This window comes from Tamandua tetradactyla, chromosome 3 (assembly GCF_023851605.1).
Source record: "Tamandua tetradactyla isolate mTamTet1 chromosome 3, mTamTet1.pri, whole genome shotgun sequence".
Lineage (NCBI taxonomy): Eukaryota > Metazoa > Chordata > Mammalia > Pilosa > Myrmecophagidae > Tamandua > Tamandua tetradactyla.
This window is the reverse complement of record NC_135329.1, coordinates 14,903,390-14,919,778: the sequence shown is the minus strand read 5'-3', so window position 1 is coordinate 14,919,778 and position 16,389 is coordinate 14,903,390. Positions and strand designations below refer to the sequence as shown.

General features: G+C 38.4%; 1 protein-coding gene and 1 pseudogene across 4 annotated transcripts in view; one reads left to right on the top strand and one right to left on the bottom strand.

The window, feature by feature from the left end:
• Positions 1-14,331, bottom strand: part of ADAM32 (ADAM metallopeptidase domain 32) — a 155,943-nt gene extending 141,612 nt beyond the window's left edge. For all 4 annotated transcript variants that reach the window (XM_077152538.1, XM_077152539.1, XM_077152540.1 and 1 more), the window contains exon 1: positions 14,214-14,331. In XM_077152538.1, coding sequence (XP_077008653.1) covers positions 14,214-14,271 — 58 coding nt within the window. In that variant the 5' untranslated portion in view covers positions 14,272-14,331. The remainder of the gene's footprint in view (positions 1-14,213) is intronic.
• An 891-nt stretch (positions 14,332-15,222) lies between these two features.
• LOC143677055 (thiamine pyrophosphokinase 1 pseudogene) lies at positions 15,223-15,992 on the top strand (annotated as a pseudogene).
• Positions 15,993-16,389: the final 397 nt, after the last annotated feature.

Here is a 16,389-nt window from a genome sequence, read left to right as displayed (position 1 = left end):
AATATTTATTTAGTACAAAATTTATATTTTGACTAGTGCATTTCCTCATATAACTTATGTGGACAATTTAATTGAACCCCATAAATACATGGATCTTGAATAGGGCATGAGATCTTGTAGGTTTGTCCAGAGTGATGTTCCGATAAATCCCAGAGTGATTTGAACAGAGAATAAAAAAGTACTTGCAAAGTCCCCTTAGAGGAATGGTGAGAAAGGGGGAAATTTAGTTCTCCTATGTGGAGAATTCCTGATATCCTCACAAGCAGTGGGGACAACCAAAGCAATAGGCTGAGCCCTCATCTTGGAGTTTGTTCATATGACACTTATCCCCACAAAGGATAGGCTAAGCCTACATAAAACTAGGCCTAAGAGTCACCCCCAGAGAACCTCTTTTTTGCTCCAATGTTGCCTCTCTCAACAACCACTACACAACAAGCCAACACAACAAGCAAACTCACTGCCCTCCCCCTCTCTACGTGGGACATCACTCCCAGAGTTATAAACTTACTCCTGGCAATGTGGGACAGAAAACCTAGAATGAGCTGGGACTCAGCATCAAGGGATTGAGAAAACCTTCATGACCAAAAGGGGAAAGAGAGAAATGAGAGAAAATGAAGTGTCAGTGACTGAGAGATTTCAAACAGAGTCAAGAGGTTATCCTGGACGTTATTTTTATGCATTCTATAGATATCACCTTTTTAGTTAAGGTGTAATGGAGAGGCTGGAGGGAACTGCCTGAAAATGTAGATCTATGTTCCTGTAGCCATGTTTCTTGAAGATGATTGTATAGTAATAGAGCTTTCACAATGTGACTGTGTGATTGTGAAAACCTTGTGTCTGATGCTCCTTTTATCTACCTTATCGAAGGATGAGTAAAACATATGGATTAAAAATAAATAAATAATAGGGGGAACAAATGTTAAAATAAATTTAGTAGATTGAAATGCTTAATATGTGCAGACTTTATATTTAGGTTGATTGTAAATATTTGAAAATGGATAGTGGTGATGGTAGTACTTTATTGTCAGGGTAATAGCACTGAATTGTTTGTGGATTTGATTGAAAGGGGAACTTTTGGGTGGCGTACATTACTGGAAGTAAAGTCAGAGGATAAAACATGGGCCTGTAGAGCACAGTTAACCCTGTTGTGGATGAAGTCTGGTTAATAGTATGAATATAAGAATGTTTTCTCATTAATTATAACAAATATACTATTACAAATATTACTATAGGGTGGTATATGGGAAAATATACCTAATACAAGCTATGAACTATAGCTAGCAGTAATATTTTAATATTCTTTCATCAATTGAAACAAAGTTACCACATCAATGCAAAGTGGCAACAGTAGGGAGTATATGAAAATGTTGTATTTTTATGTGACTTTTATGTAAACATGTAACTTCCCTAATTAAAGAGTAATGATAATTTTAAAACATTGTGCTACATAAAAGAAACCAGACACAAAGTACTACATTTGGTCTGATTTCATTTGTATAAAATGCAAATACAAACAAAAGTGGAGACAATAAGATTAGTGGCTATGTAGTGGTAGGGAAGGCTAGAGGGATTGAGAAGTGACTGCTAAGGGGTATGGAGTTATACTTTTTGGAGTAATGAAAATGTTCTAAAATTCACTGTAGTGATGAATGGACAATTCTATCCTTGTACTACAAACCATTGATTGAACACTTTAGATGGATTGCATTGTATGTGAACCCAATCTGAATAAAACTGCTTAAAAAAAAAAAAAGAAATGCTAGTGTTCAATGAAAGGGAGGGGTAAGGGGTATGGTATGGATGCGTTTTTTTTCTTTTTATTTTTTCTGAATTGATGCAAATGTTCTAAGAAATTATCATGATGATGAATATACAACTATGTGATGATATTGTGAGTTATTGATTATATATCAAGAATGGAATGATCATATGGTAAGAATGTTTATGTTTGTATGTTGTTATATTTTAAAAACAATTTTTTAAAAAATGTAAAATGGTGCACTCAATGTGGAATACAGTTTAGCAGTTCCTCAGGAAAATAAATTTAGAATTGCCATTTGACCCAACAATCCCACTACTATGAATATCTCCAGAAGAACTGAAAGCAGGGACTCAAACAGACATTTGCACACTGATGTTCATAATGACATTACTCTTCAAATGCCCAAAAATGGAAGCAACCCAAGTGTCTGTCCAGGATGCATGGATAAGCAAAATGTGGTATGTGTACAATGGAATGTTATTCAACTGTAGGAAGGAATGAAGTCCTGATACAACAATAGGGATGAACCTTGAGGACATTATGTTGAGCGAAATAAGCCAGATTCAAAGGGACAAATATTACATGATCTCACGGATGTGAATTAATTATAATAAGCAAATTCATAGAGTTAGAATCTAGAAAATACATTCCAGGGAATAGAATGTGGGTAGGGAATGGGGAGCTGATGCTTAATTGGTGCAGAATTTCTATTTAGCTTGAGAGTAAATGTTTGAAGATGGATGGTGGTGATGGTAGCACAATATGGTGAGTATAATTAACAGCGCTGGTGTATGATGGTGAACATGGTTGAAAGGTGAAGTTCTGGGTATGTTACTAGAAGGAAGTTAGAAAAGAAAACATGGGACTGCATAACATAATAAACCCTGTTGTGGATGATGGACTGTAGTTAGTAGTACAAACACAAGAATGTTCTTCCATGAATTATAACAAATGTATGCTAATACAAGGTCTTAATAATAAGGTGGTATATGGAAAAAACTACACCTCATGTAAACTATTGACACAAGTTAACAGTAGTATTCTAATATTCATTTACCAATTGTAACAATCACATTAATACAAAGTGTCAGCAACAAGGGATATAAGAGAATATTGTATTTTATACATGACTATGCTATAAACCTACAACCTCTGTAATTTAAATAATTTTTAAAAAAACATCCTTCTAAAGGAAAGAAATTAGAGATAGAGCAATACATATTGTATGAATCCATTTATATAAAATGTAAATAAAAATGTATCTTTAAAGACAGAATTAGATTAGTGGTTATATAAGGTTGGGGAAGGATAAAGGGGTGGAGAGGTAATTACTAAGGGGCATGGGATTTTTCTTTTTAGATTAATGAAAACATTCCAAAACATGTATTGTGGTGATGAATGCACAACTCTGATTATACTAAAAGCCATTGATTGTACTCTTTGATAGACTGTATATAAATGATATATCTCAATAAAAATGCTTAAAAAAAATAAAAGACTAAAGAGGACTCTGCACTTTTCCCCAGGCTTATCTTCTTGAGAGGAGGGCTACACTCTGAAGGAGACACACACAACCAAACAGAACCAATTTTCAAAGACTAAGAAAGATGTTCATTGTATTACTTAAGTTGTTCTTGTTAGCTCCTCACACTCGAGAAAATCTCTGCATAGCATGAGCTGGATAGAAACTTAAGGAACAGAGAGCTCAGGAACTAAATTCCAGAGCTGACCCATTAAAATATTAAAATGTACAATGTGCAAGAAAAGATAACAAGACAGAAAAGGAACAAGAAATGATGACACATCTCCAGGAAAAAGATAAGATATCAGAAAACATCAATGAAGAAAACACGACTTTAAATATACCATAGAAAGGCTTTTTAAAAATGACCTTAGGGTAATTTACTCAACATGACAAAGAGCATGTAAGAAAACCCCATAGCCAGTATCTTACTAAATGGTGAAAAACTGAAATCCTTCCCCCTAAGATCAAGAACAAGACAAGTATGCCCTCTGTCAGCACTATTATTCAAAATTGTACTAGAAGTTCTAGCCAGAGCAATCAGGCAAGAAAAAGAAATCCAAATTAGAAAGGAAGAAGTAAAATTTTCATTATTTGCAGATTACATGATACTATACTCGGAAAATCTTGAGAAATCTACAACAAAGCTTCTTGAGCTAATAAACAAATTCAGCAAGGTGGTAGGATGTAAGATTAATGTGAAAAAGTCAGTAATGTTTCTATACATGAGCAATGACTTAACTGAGGAGTTGGTTAAGGAAAAAATTCCATTCAAAATGGCAACTAAAAGAATCAAGTCATCTAGGAATAAACTCAACTAGGGATGTAAAGGACCTGTGTACACAGAAAACTACAGAACATTGCTAAATGAAGTCAAAGAAGATCTGAATAGGTGGAAAGACATTCTCTGCTCCAGGTTAGGAAGATTAAATGTAGTTAAGATGTCAACTGTACCAAAATTGATCTACAGATTCAATGCAATGCAAAATTCTAACAACCTATTTTGAAGACTTGGAAAAACTAGTTACCAAATTCCTCTGGAAAGGAAAGAGACCTTGAATGGCTAAAAATATCTTTTAAAAATAAAAATGAAGTGGGAGAATTAACACTTCTTGATTTCAAAGCTTATTACAAAGCCACAGTGGTCAAAATAGCATGGTACTGGCACAAAGACAGAGGTATTGACCGATGGAATTGAATCAAGAGTGTGGATACAGACCACCAAATATATGGCCAACTGATCTTTGACAAGGTCCCCAAATCCACTGAACTGGGAAAAAATAGTCTTTTCAATAAATGGGTATGAGATAACTGGATATAAACCAAAAAAATGAAAGAGGACCCTTACCTTATAGCCTATACTAAACTTAACTCAAAGTGGTTATACAGACAGGTAGGGTTTAGCAAATGGGTATGACTGCTGAATCATTAAATTGATACTTCTTTTAGCCTCCAGTGTCTTAGAGCAGCTAGAAGTAAAAACCCAAAATTGTGGAATCGCAACCCATACCAAACTCTGAAATCTGTTCTACAACTATTTGTTGCAATGCTCTTTGAAATGTATTGCTTTTTTGTATATATGTTACTTTTCACAAAAAAAGAGGAAAAAAGTCTATTGTGATGTTAAATGCACAGCTATATGATGATATCATGAACCACTGATTGTTCACTTTGGATGATTACATGATATGTGAATATATATCAATAAAAATTCAAAAATTAACTCAAAGTGGATCAAAGACCTAAATATAAGAGCCAGTACCATAAAACTCCTAGATGAAAATGTAGAGAAACATCTTCAAGGCCTACTAATAGGAGGTGGTTTCCTAAATTTTACACCCAAAGCATAAGCAATGAAAGAAAAAAAAATAGATTAAATGGGAACTCCTCAAAATCAAATGTTTTTGTGCCTCAAAAGACTTTGTCAAAAGGTGAAGAGAAAAAAAGCAAAACAACAAAATAAATATAAAGAGGCAGCCAACTCAATGGAAGAAAATATTTAGAAACCACGTATTAGATAAAGGTTTGATATTCTGTATACACAAAGAAATGATTCAGCTCAACAACAAAAGAACAGCCCAATTATAAAAAGGGTTAAAGATATGAATAGGTATTTTTCTGAAGAGCAAATACAGATGGCTAAAAAGCACATAAAGAGATGCTCATTATTCTTGGCTGTAAGGGAAATGCAGATCAAGACTGCAATAAGATACCACTTCGCACCTATAAAAACAGCTGCTATTAAACAAACAGGAAACCATAAATGTTGGAGAAGATGTGGAGAAATTGGGACATTTATATCATGCTGATGAGAATGCATAATAGAACAGCCGCTATGAAAGCCAGACTGGTGGTTCCTTAGAAAACTAAATATCGTGTTGCCTCATGACCCAGCAATACCATGGCTCAGTAAATACCCAGAAAAGCTGAAAGCAGTGACACAAACAGACATTTGCACACTGATGCTCACAGCAGCATTATTCATAATTGCCAAAAGATGGAAACAATCCAAGCACCCATCAACAGACAAATGGATAAACACATTGTGGTGTATTCATACGATGGAAGCAATAAGACTAAATGACTTCCTGAAGTACATGACAAGATGGATGAAACTAGAGGTCACAATGTTGAGTGAAATAAGCTAGACACAAAAGGATGAATGTTGTATGATTTTGTTTTTCTGACCATGGTAAAGGTAAACTGAGAGATTTAAAATGTAGAATATAGGGAACCTAGATACACAGAAGCTAGAGACGGGTGAACGTTTAGCTAATGAGGTTCAATTTAAAGTGCAGGGAATAGAAGTGAAGACAGTTCATTAGTGACTCTAGAAGTAATATTGCCATATTGAAGGTGAACATGAGTGAAAGGGGTTGTATAGAGATATGTTTTCCACTGATTAACACCACAAATATTAAGTTCTTATGTGAACTAATTCAAAGGTATGAATCTTGTACAAAGCGTTTATAGTATCAGGGTATAGGGGGAAAACTACTATTGCATGCTATGGGTTATGTTTAAGAGGAAGATATCAACAGTACCACAACATTACCAGGGGTTAATAATGGGGGTGGGATGGGCAAAAGTTAAGGGGAGCTTTGAATTTGGATTTTCTATTTGATGAGAGTGTGTTAATTACTTATTTTTCTCTGGAGCAATGAAAATTGCCTAAAATGGAGAGTGTTGATAGACTATTGACTTTGAGCATTATACATGATGCCCAATAGATGGAGGTGGCTGAAGGATGCACTGATTGAGAAGTAAAATGGCAAACTGTGGCATATACATATCATGGAATATTGGGCTGCTACAAAAAGTAATGAAGTCATAAGGCATGCAGTGTTGTGAATGAATCTATGGGACATTTTGTGATGCAAAATAAGCCAGAAGCAAAAAAGAGCAAATAATGTATGGTCTCATTTAGAAAATACTTATAAGAAAATTAGGGTCTAGATTGTAAGCTCTTATAGCAGTCACATTTAGTCAGGAGCAGTAACTGTTATTTCTAGATAGTGAGACGTTGTGCTATATATGTATAATCTGGTATTTTCCTGGAACTTTGGGTACCGGTGTGACACCTAAGACTCAGAATTGGAGTTCTGCAGCTCTGAGGGTCAGCGTTGCTACATACAACACTGTTAAAGAAAGTGAAAACGTGATCAGGCTTCAATTAGAGATAAGAATGAAGCCGATTGGGTCAGGACTAAAATAAATCAGAATACAGGGGTAAGGAAGACATTGCCTGTATTTTAGAACTTCACCTACTCTATGAGACCAAAGGAAGAGAGGTTTATTTTGTCCAGAACCTAAATTTTCTGTGGCACATAGTCTAACTCAACCTGTATGAAGAGATCATTTAAATAACCCAAACAGGGAACCCAGAACGGGAATGAGAGCTTATAATTCTGTATAGCTTAATATAATGACTGGATACATCCAAGGGTATGTTGAGTAGATAATTAAAAAGTATTGGCAAAGTCCCCTGGGGAATGGGAGAAAATATATAGAACTATTAAATTTTACCACAAGGGAGACCGCTGAAACAGCTGCAAACATTAGGGACTGAAAAGTCAATGGGCCAAGCCTTTGCTCTTGAGGCTTACTCTTGTGAGGCTTATTTGTGTAGCAGAGAAGCCTAGCAGCTATACCTATAGGTATGTCTAAGAGTTTCTTCTAGAGAACCTCTTTTCTTGCTCACATGTGGCCCCTCCCTCTCTAAGCCCAGCTCTGAAACTGAAATCATCACCCTCCCCCACTATCTGGGAAATGACAGCCAGGGGTGAAAGCCTCCCTGCCAATGTGGGATACGACTCCCAGGGATGAGCCTGGTGTTGGCACTGTGGGATTGACAATGTCTTCCTGGCCAAAAATGGGAAAATAATTGTAGCAGATAAGCTATCAGTGCCGAGAGTTCAAATAGAGTCGAGAGGCTATTCTTATGCAAGCTTCAGCTAGACATTGCTGCTTATCATGATTTGTCAAGCCCCAACCAAAACCATTCCTGCCAACCCGAAAGAACACCTAGGGATTTTTCTGAGATTCTATAAAGGTACCATGCACCATTATTACTTTCCAGAAACCTACAACCTCCAGTTGGGTTCCTAGGTAAAGTAAGTCCTGAAACCCAGAGAGGTTGGCCTCTCCAGAACATTAACTAATTCCATCCCCTTATCCCATATTATCGACAGCCCTTTCCAATATGAAAAAGTGAGAATGGGCATAGCCCAAACACCCCTAAAGACTGGGAGAAATATCAAAGGAGCAGGTGCAGTTATAGCAGAGAAGAAAGGATTTAACTAATAAGTATGCCTCACCAATCAATATATCAATATTTCTTTTGTTCTCCATTGTCTTGGAGCAGCTAGAATTAAAAACCTCAAATTGTGGAATTGTAACCCATACCAAACTCTGACATCAGTTCTACAACTACTTGTTGCTGTGTGCTTTGAAATTTATTGTTTTGTATAAATGTTATTTTTCACAATAAAAAAAATGACCTTAGAGAGGACTTTGGCAAGTTAGCAGAATAAGAAGTTCCAGAAATGAGACCTTCCACTGAAACAATTATTGAATTCTCAGAAACTATCTGAATCAACTATTTTAAAACTCTAGAGTCTGGTGGAACACTGCAGCATTTGGGGAGGAGCAAGAGGAAGAGGTTGGTAAATTGTGATACATGCCAGTGATTTTCACCCTCCCTACAGCAGTTACCAGCCCCCTTGACCCAGTCTCATGGCCAACAGCATTGAGGACCAGAGCTCTGGCTCCTGGCTCAGCTTACTGTGAGAGGATGAAACATAAAGAACAAGTCCTCCAAACTCTGGAGAAGTGTGATCTCATGAGATCTCTAATCAGCTACTTCAGATCACCTGGGGCTTGCTCTAAGGGTTGCCATTGATCTAACCTCCCTAATGCAAGGGTGACAAAACTTTTTCCCTCAAAACTATGGAAATTGCTAAAGGGATGCGTTAACTAGACAAGCTCAATAAAGAAAACACAGCTTCAAAAGCCATCGAAGAAGCTCTTGTTACCCTTGCTGGACACTCCCCCACCTACTCCATAATGCAACATGGGAGCAAGCTTGTTCTCCTATTATGGATCCCTGGCCCTGTTCCATAGCAAGCAAAGTGGCCTCTGTGCACATCCGGTGGTGCATATGTCTCAGTGCCAATCTATAGGACATTCTCAGGGAACGTGTATTGGTTCACCATGCCAGAGTTTGTCCTAAAGGCAGAGAAATAGCTTACAGAAACCTAGAACAGTGTGGGAAACAATTAAGTTGAAGCAGCCTGGGGCAAAGAACTATCTGCATGAAGTCGCTAAGAAGAGCAACCAGAAGTAGGGTGAAAGTCTATTTCAAAGGGACTAGAGGAAGTGTTCACTTGAACTCCTGTCACTGTACCCAGGGTATACCCAGGGAATTCCTAAGGCTTCTAGCCAACACAAGCCCAGGATAAAAAGCAGGCTCCATGGCTCTGGCTGCACACAGATTCAGATAGGACAGAGAAGACATTATACTTCCTATTTGACTTCTAGTCTTCTTGATAGGAGGGCTAAATCCTGCAGTAGAACACCAGGCAAAGAAGACCCAATTTGCAAAAACTGACAGAAGCATTTTGCTTTGGTTTATTTGCATTAGCTCCAGGCATTCAAGATCTCCATCCTATCACTAGCTGGATATAAATTTAGGGAACAGAGAGGGCAGAGACTAAATCTCAGCATTAACACTTTATAATATTAAAATACACAGTGTGCAACAAGAGATTACAAGACAAAAAGAAAAAAAAAAACAAGAAATGATAGCCTATTCAAAGGAACAAAATAAATACCTATCTTTGAGCCTATCAATAAGAACCAAACAGAAATACTGGAGTTGAAAAACACAATAACTGAAATGAAAATTTCCTTAGCTAGTTTCAACAGCAGAGTGGATATAGGAGAAGAAACTATCAGTGATCACGAAGACAAACCAACTGAAATGATTCAGGCTAAGGAGTAGAAAGAAAAAAGAAAAAGAAAGAACAAACAGAGCCTAAGAGCCCTGTGGAACACAACCAAATGTATAAATATATACATTATAGAACTACCAGAAGAGGACAGAGAAAAGGGGGCAGAAGGAATATTCAAAGAAATAATGGCAGAAAACTTCCCAAATTTAATGAAACATGAATATGCACATCCATGGATACCAATAAAACCCAAACCAAATAAACTCAAAGATAGCTACACCCAAACGTAGTAATCAAATTGTTCAATGCCAAGGACAAGGAGAGAGTTTTGAAAAGAGAAAAGCAATGAGTTAGGTACAAAGGAATCTGGATAAGGTTAAGCACTAATTTCTCTTCAAAAACTGGGGAGACAAGAAGGCAGTTGGATAAAATACTTAAACACACTGAAAGAAAACCATTGCCAACCAAAAATTTTAAATACAGTGAGATCTTCTTTCAAAAATGAAAGATTTAAACAGTTCCAAATAAATAAAAGCTGAGGGAGTTCATTTCAGCTAGACCTACTCTACAAGCAATACAAGTAATGTTTCAGGCAGAAAGGAAAGAACAATAGATAGTGGATCAAAGAGCCATAAAAAAATGAAGACTTTAGGTAATGTTAAACATGTGAGTAACTATAAATGCCAATAGTGTTGTATTATATTATTTGTTATATAACTCCACTTCTTATTTCATACAAATGCAAAAATGCAAATACATAGAACTTAAGGGTAAATGGATGGTTTTGGATATACCATATACAAAAATATAATTTACAAGTACAAAAAAAATGGGAGGATGCATGGGTATAAGAACAGTGTATATGTGTCTATGTTATTGAAGAAAAGTTGGTGTTTTGGTTTCCTAGACTGCTGAAGCAAATGCCATAAAGAGGGTTGGGTTAAACAATGGTAATGTATTTGCTCATGGTTTCAAGGTCAGGAAAATATCCAAATCAAGGCCTCATTAAGAAAATGCTTTCTCCCCAGACTGTAGCATTCAGGGGCTGGCTACCAGCAAACCTTGGCTTCTCTGTTATATGGTGGGCTCTTTTGGCTTCTCACTTCATCTCCAGATTCTGTTGTTTTCAGCTTCTTTCTTGCTGTGACTTTCTCTGATTGAATTTCATTTTCTTATTAAGGAATCCACTAACAGAACTAAGGCCCATTCTAACTGAGGTGGGGAAGATTTTAATTGAAGTTACCTCATCAAATGTTTCTACTTATAATGAGCTAATACCCACAGGACTGGATTACATTTAAGAACCTGTTTTTCTGGGGTACATACAGCTTTAACTACCATACTGCACCCTCTGCACCATGAAAAGACATGTTCTTTCTACATGCAAAATACATTCATTCCATCACAATATCTCAAAAACTGTAAGTCCTTTCAGAAACAATGCTTAGTACAAAGTATCATCATAACCGTTTATGGCTGTGGTCTGTCCTGGGGCACAATTCCCTCCACCTGTGGACCTATGAAACCCAGAGAATATGTTATCTGCTTTTGATATACAATAGAAGTAGAGGGACAGGCATAGGATAAAACCTCCATTCCCAAAGGGAGAAACTGGAAGGAAGACAGGCATCACAGGGCCCAAACAATTCAGAAACCCAGCAGGAATCTAAGGGAACACTCCATTAGAGTTTAGGGTCTGAGAGTCATTTATGAAACAATGTTCTGTCCTATGGGCCTGAAGGAGCAAGAGCCCCACCCCTTCCATATGGTTACCCAGTGACCATGCAATCCCCGAAAACTGGGGGTGAAGGCTACACAGTCTCCAAGCATCAGGATGGCAGCAAGCTCTCCACAAATGCCAGGGCACAGGTTCCACCCTCTCGAAGCAGTAGGGGGGCCAGACTCTCCCAATCCCCAGGGCCCGGCTCCACCCACTCTGAGCACTGGGATGGTAGCACACTCTTCCTGAACAGTAGGAAGAGGGTCAGCCTTCTTTAAGAGCAAGGGAAGACGTACACTTTCCACGCAGATAGTTGGACCCACGATCTTGGCCCTAGAAGATGTCTTTAGTATAGACCTCAGTTTCCATGGTTCTGCCCTGGTGTATTTTTTTCCCTTCAATTTGTCCCTTTTCCATCCTTTTTAGTACAGGATGGAAGTGGTTCCATTCAGACAAATTGCACAAAAATTTGTTGGTTTTGCATGCCTTACACAGGGGTCCAAACCTTCAGACAGAAAAGTCCAAACCTAAGACTTTTCATACCCTTTCTGGAAAACTGCACTTCCAATCCTGAATTGCAGAGAAATTGCTGACTGGTTTCATGTTCAGTTAAACCTTCACAAGGAACACTATTCTCTGAGGACTTGCAAATTCTTGCTCAGGATTTTCCAAACCATCAATTTCTGATTTCTCTGTGCCCAATTCAGTTCTTGGCTTATCCCTTTCCTCTCACCTTTTACTATAAGCTGCAAGGAGAAGCCAGGCTGCACTTTCCACATTTAGCTTGAAAATGTGCCCAATTGAATATCCAAGTTCATCACTCTCAAATTTTGCCTTCCATCTGACATCAAAACTCAGTTTTGCCAAGTTCTCTGCCATATTTAAACAAAGATGACCTCTCCTCCAGTTTCCAGTAACATATCATTTCCATGTAAGCCCTGTCAGAAGCACCTTTAGCATCCATATTTCCATCATTAGTCTCGTCATAGAATTCTAGGCCTTTTCTGTCAAGCACCTCACAATTTTTCCAGTCTCTACCCATTAGCCAATTCCAAAACTGTTTCCACATTTTTGGTATTTGCAATAGCAGCACGCCTCTCTCCTGGTACTGAAATCTGTATCACTTTTCCTGGCTACCGAACCAAATATCAATGCTTTAATTAAACAAGGGAATTTATTTGCTCACAGTTCTGAGGCTGGAAAAATGTCCAGATCAAGGCATCATCAAGGCAATGCTTTCTCCTTCAAGACTATGAAATTCTGGGGCTGGATGCAGGTAATCCTGGGATCCTTAGCTATCACATGGTCTCTCCCTTCTCTGGTTCAGCTTCTTGCCTCCTGTGGCTTTCTCTCGGTCTGAATTTCATTCTTTATAAAGGACTCCAGAAATACCATTAAGCCCCATTCTGACGGAGGTGGGACACACCTTCTGAAATAATCTCATTAAAAGGTCCTACTTAGAATGAGTTCACACCCACAGGAATAAATTCAATTTAAAAACATGTATTTTGGTGGGTGCATACAGCTTCAAAGCACCACAAAGGGCCATTTTAGTCATTTATTTAGGAAATATTTATTAAGTGCTTACTATGTGCAGTGGAGATAAAGTAATGACAAAGAGACAAAAATCTTTGCTCTGAATTTGACCTTACAAGATGAGTAAGTGGATATTAAGCATGGCAAATGGTGGTAAGTGTTAAAGGAAAAAAAATCACAAACTGAGGTTAGGAAGTTTCTGGAGTAGAGTAGCACTTTTAGTTAGGAGGGTCAGAGAAGCCTCAGTTAGAAGATGAAACTTGAACAAAGCCTCGAAGGAGGTGAGGGACTCACTTACAGGCAGAGAAAATAAGGGCCTGGGGGCAGAAATGTGCCTGTCATGTTCCCAAGAAGAGCAAATAGGCCAAGCCAATGCTTTTGGAGAGAAAAAAGCAAGAGCATAGGAATTGGGTCAGGAGAGAGAAGGAATATAAAGAGGTAAGACCTGGTACAAAGGCTTGGTACAGCACTTTAAGAATTTCTGTTTTTACTTTCATTCAAGATTCGACTGGAGGGTCTGAGCATACTTGAGGGTCACTCTGGCTGCTGGTTCAAAATAAACTTATGGGATGTAGGACTAAATCAGGAATAGCAGTTCAGAAACAACTGCAGTAATAACCCAGGAGAGATACAGTGGCAGCTTGGATCAAAGTGGTAGCAGTGTCTGTGGAGGTAGTATAAGGAGATTCTGGATACACTTTGAAGGTAGAAATCACGTGTGTGATAAGGATTTAATAGCCAGAATATGTAAAGAAATTCCAACTCAACAACAACCCAGTTTAAAAAAAAGAAAAGAAAAGAAAACAGAAATGACCAAAAAGCACATGAAAAAGATGCTCAACATCATTATCCATCAGGGAAATGTAAATGAAAACCACAATAAGATACCATTGCACACCCACTAGAATGACTACTATTTAAAAATGGAAAATTACAAGTGTTGGAGAGGCTGGGGGAAAACAGGAATACTCCTTCTTTGCTGGTGGGAATGTAAAATGGTGTAGCCACTGTGGAAAACAGTTTGGTAGATGCTCAGAAAGCTATAAAATTATATATAACCCAGCATCTCACTTCTGATAGGCCTAAAAGAATCTAAACCAGCCACTCAGATATTTTTCACACATTTATAGAGTTGGGCTACAGTTTGGGCAAAGCGAATGAGGGCTGAGAGGAAAAACCTTCCTCCGCCCCAGACCGAGTAGCCGGTCCCCGCTGTCTTACCGGGCGGTGCCGCTAGGAAGCCACCGAGCCCGGCCAGCAGCATCGTTAGGCGGAGCATGGCGGGCTTGTCAGCTGCGAGCGGGGACTGAGCCTGGCGCCGTTGGGCCGGCCACGCGCTCCGTGCAGTCCCCGCGACGCGTCGGCTGGGCTGAGCCTCCGTCAGGCCCCGGCTGCTAACCGCCCTGCGGTGGCCGCCCGCCTAAAAACTAGTCGCCGTTTTTCTCACCTGTTGGCCCGCAGCTTGTCACAAGTTATCAAGCACTCCAGGCCCCTGGTGCCATACCCCACAAACTTTGGACTTTGTATTGATGGAGTCAAAAGACCTAACATGTGAATCATCCATAAATCGCCCTTGCTCTCACAGTGTAAACTTTCGCTGGTGGCTCCACCTGCCATTGTAGGGCAATCATCCAATACCGAGAATGTCTTTAGCTCTTTGGAACCCGAATTTCCCAATGGGAATTTGAAGTACTGCCTTTTTTTTTAAAGAAAGAAAAAAAAAAAGCAATAGTTTTCAAAGCACTCTTGTAGTTACAGCAGAGATCCCAGAGTTTGTCAAGGGCTACCATACCATCATCCTAGATTTTTCCTTCTAGCTGCTTCATAATATTGGAGGCTAGAAGGAATATTTTTTTTATCATCACGATTGATTTTTTTCTTTGTTTTGTGAAAAATAACATATATACAAAAACAAGCAATAAATTTCAAAACACAGCACACCAATTAGTTGTAGAACAGATTTCAGAGTTTGGTGTGGGTTACAATTCCATAATTTTAGGTTTTTGCTTCTAGCTGCTGTAAGATACTGGAGACTAAAAGAGATATCAATATAATGATTCAGCAAATCTTATTAGTTTGTTAAACTCTACCTTCCTTGTATATATTAACTTCACTGTATAACTTCACCATCAACTTTGATCTTTCTATCCCACTCTTCAGGGGTACTTCGGCTATGGCCATTCTAACTTTTTCACGTTGGAAGGGCTGTCAATAATATGGGGTAGGGAGATGGAACTATCTGATGTTCTGGAGAGGCTGGGCCCTCTAGGTTTCTGGACTTTTCTGGTCCAGGGACCCATCTGGAGGTTGTAGGTTTCTGGAAAGTTACCCTAATGCATGGAACCTTTGTAGAATCTTACATATTGCCCTGAAGTACTGCCTTTTGATACTGAATCTGTTTTCATCACCTTTGGAGCAAAGTCCTTTGGATGGAGCTGCCAACAGCTTATATCACCAAAGGAGATAGGGAAAACTTTTTGCCTGAATCATCAATGGAGACTTTGATTCTCTAAGGCCTGAAGTCAGAGAGTACTACAGGATTAAGGAATGTGAGCTGATTTCAACTCCTGATCAAGACCACCATGACTTTACCAAATGCTCCAAAAGTAGAAGAAAAAGACTTACAGGTTGATATATTGTGACACTGGGAGGACTTGCTGGATGTTTTGACCAGATTATGGTACCCATGAGCAGGCTGTTTCAAGCAACTGGTATCCCTCCTTTGACAATTATAATAATCCGAGAAATCTCTCATCTGCCTGCTCTAACCAGGAAAGCACAGGCTGGTGAAACATTGGCATGGGTGTTAACTGGTATGGTCTTATTCCTGTTGGTCAGCCTTGCAATCAGGTTACCACAACAGACCTCAAGTAGAACCTCACAAATCATGTGCTTGGTTTGGGAATACTGCTCAGTACTCCTAATACCTACAATAGATCTTGGGTAGTGACTATGGAAATTGATCAGCTGCTCCTCTGGACTATGGCCATTAAAAACTAGCTTATGACCAGCATCCATAGGTGTTCCTACCTTACCTCGATGCCAAGGATTTACTGCTTAATAAAGAACAATTCCCCTGGGTTTACTGAAATCTACACTTCCCTGGGAAGCCCACTAGTTTTAAAAATGTTAATGTTTAGATAATCCAGGTAACATTATAATTGATAGATCTAAATTTTACAGAGTCAAAATTATTATACTGGGAAAGTAAATAGGCTCTATTGCATTGTTGGAAACTAATGTGAATCATTCTATGATAAAATTCAGTACTAGTTATTCTTTATTGGGATATTAATCATTGTTTTTATCCTAGAAAATTGTGTTTATTCTGAAGCTGACAAAACTACTTGGAGTCTAGGACATCACTTGCCCCTGCTTCCCATCCTTAATTACTTTA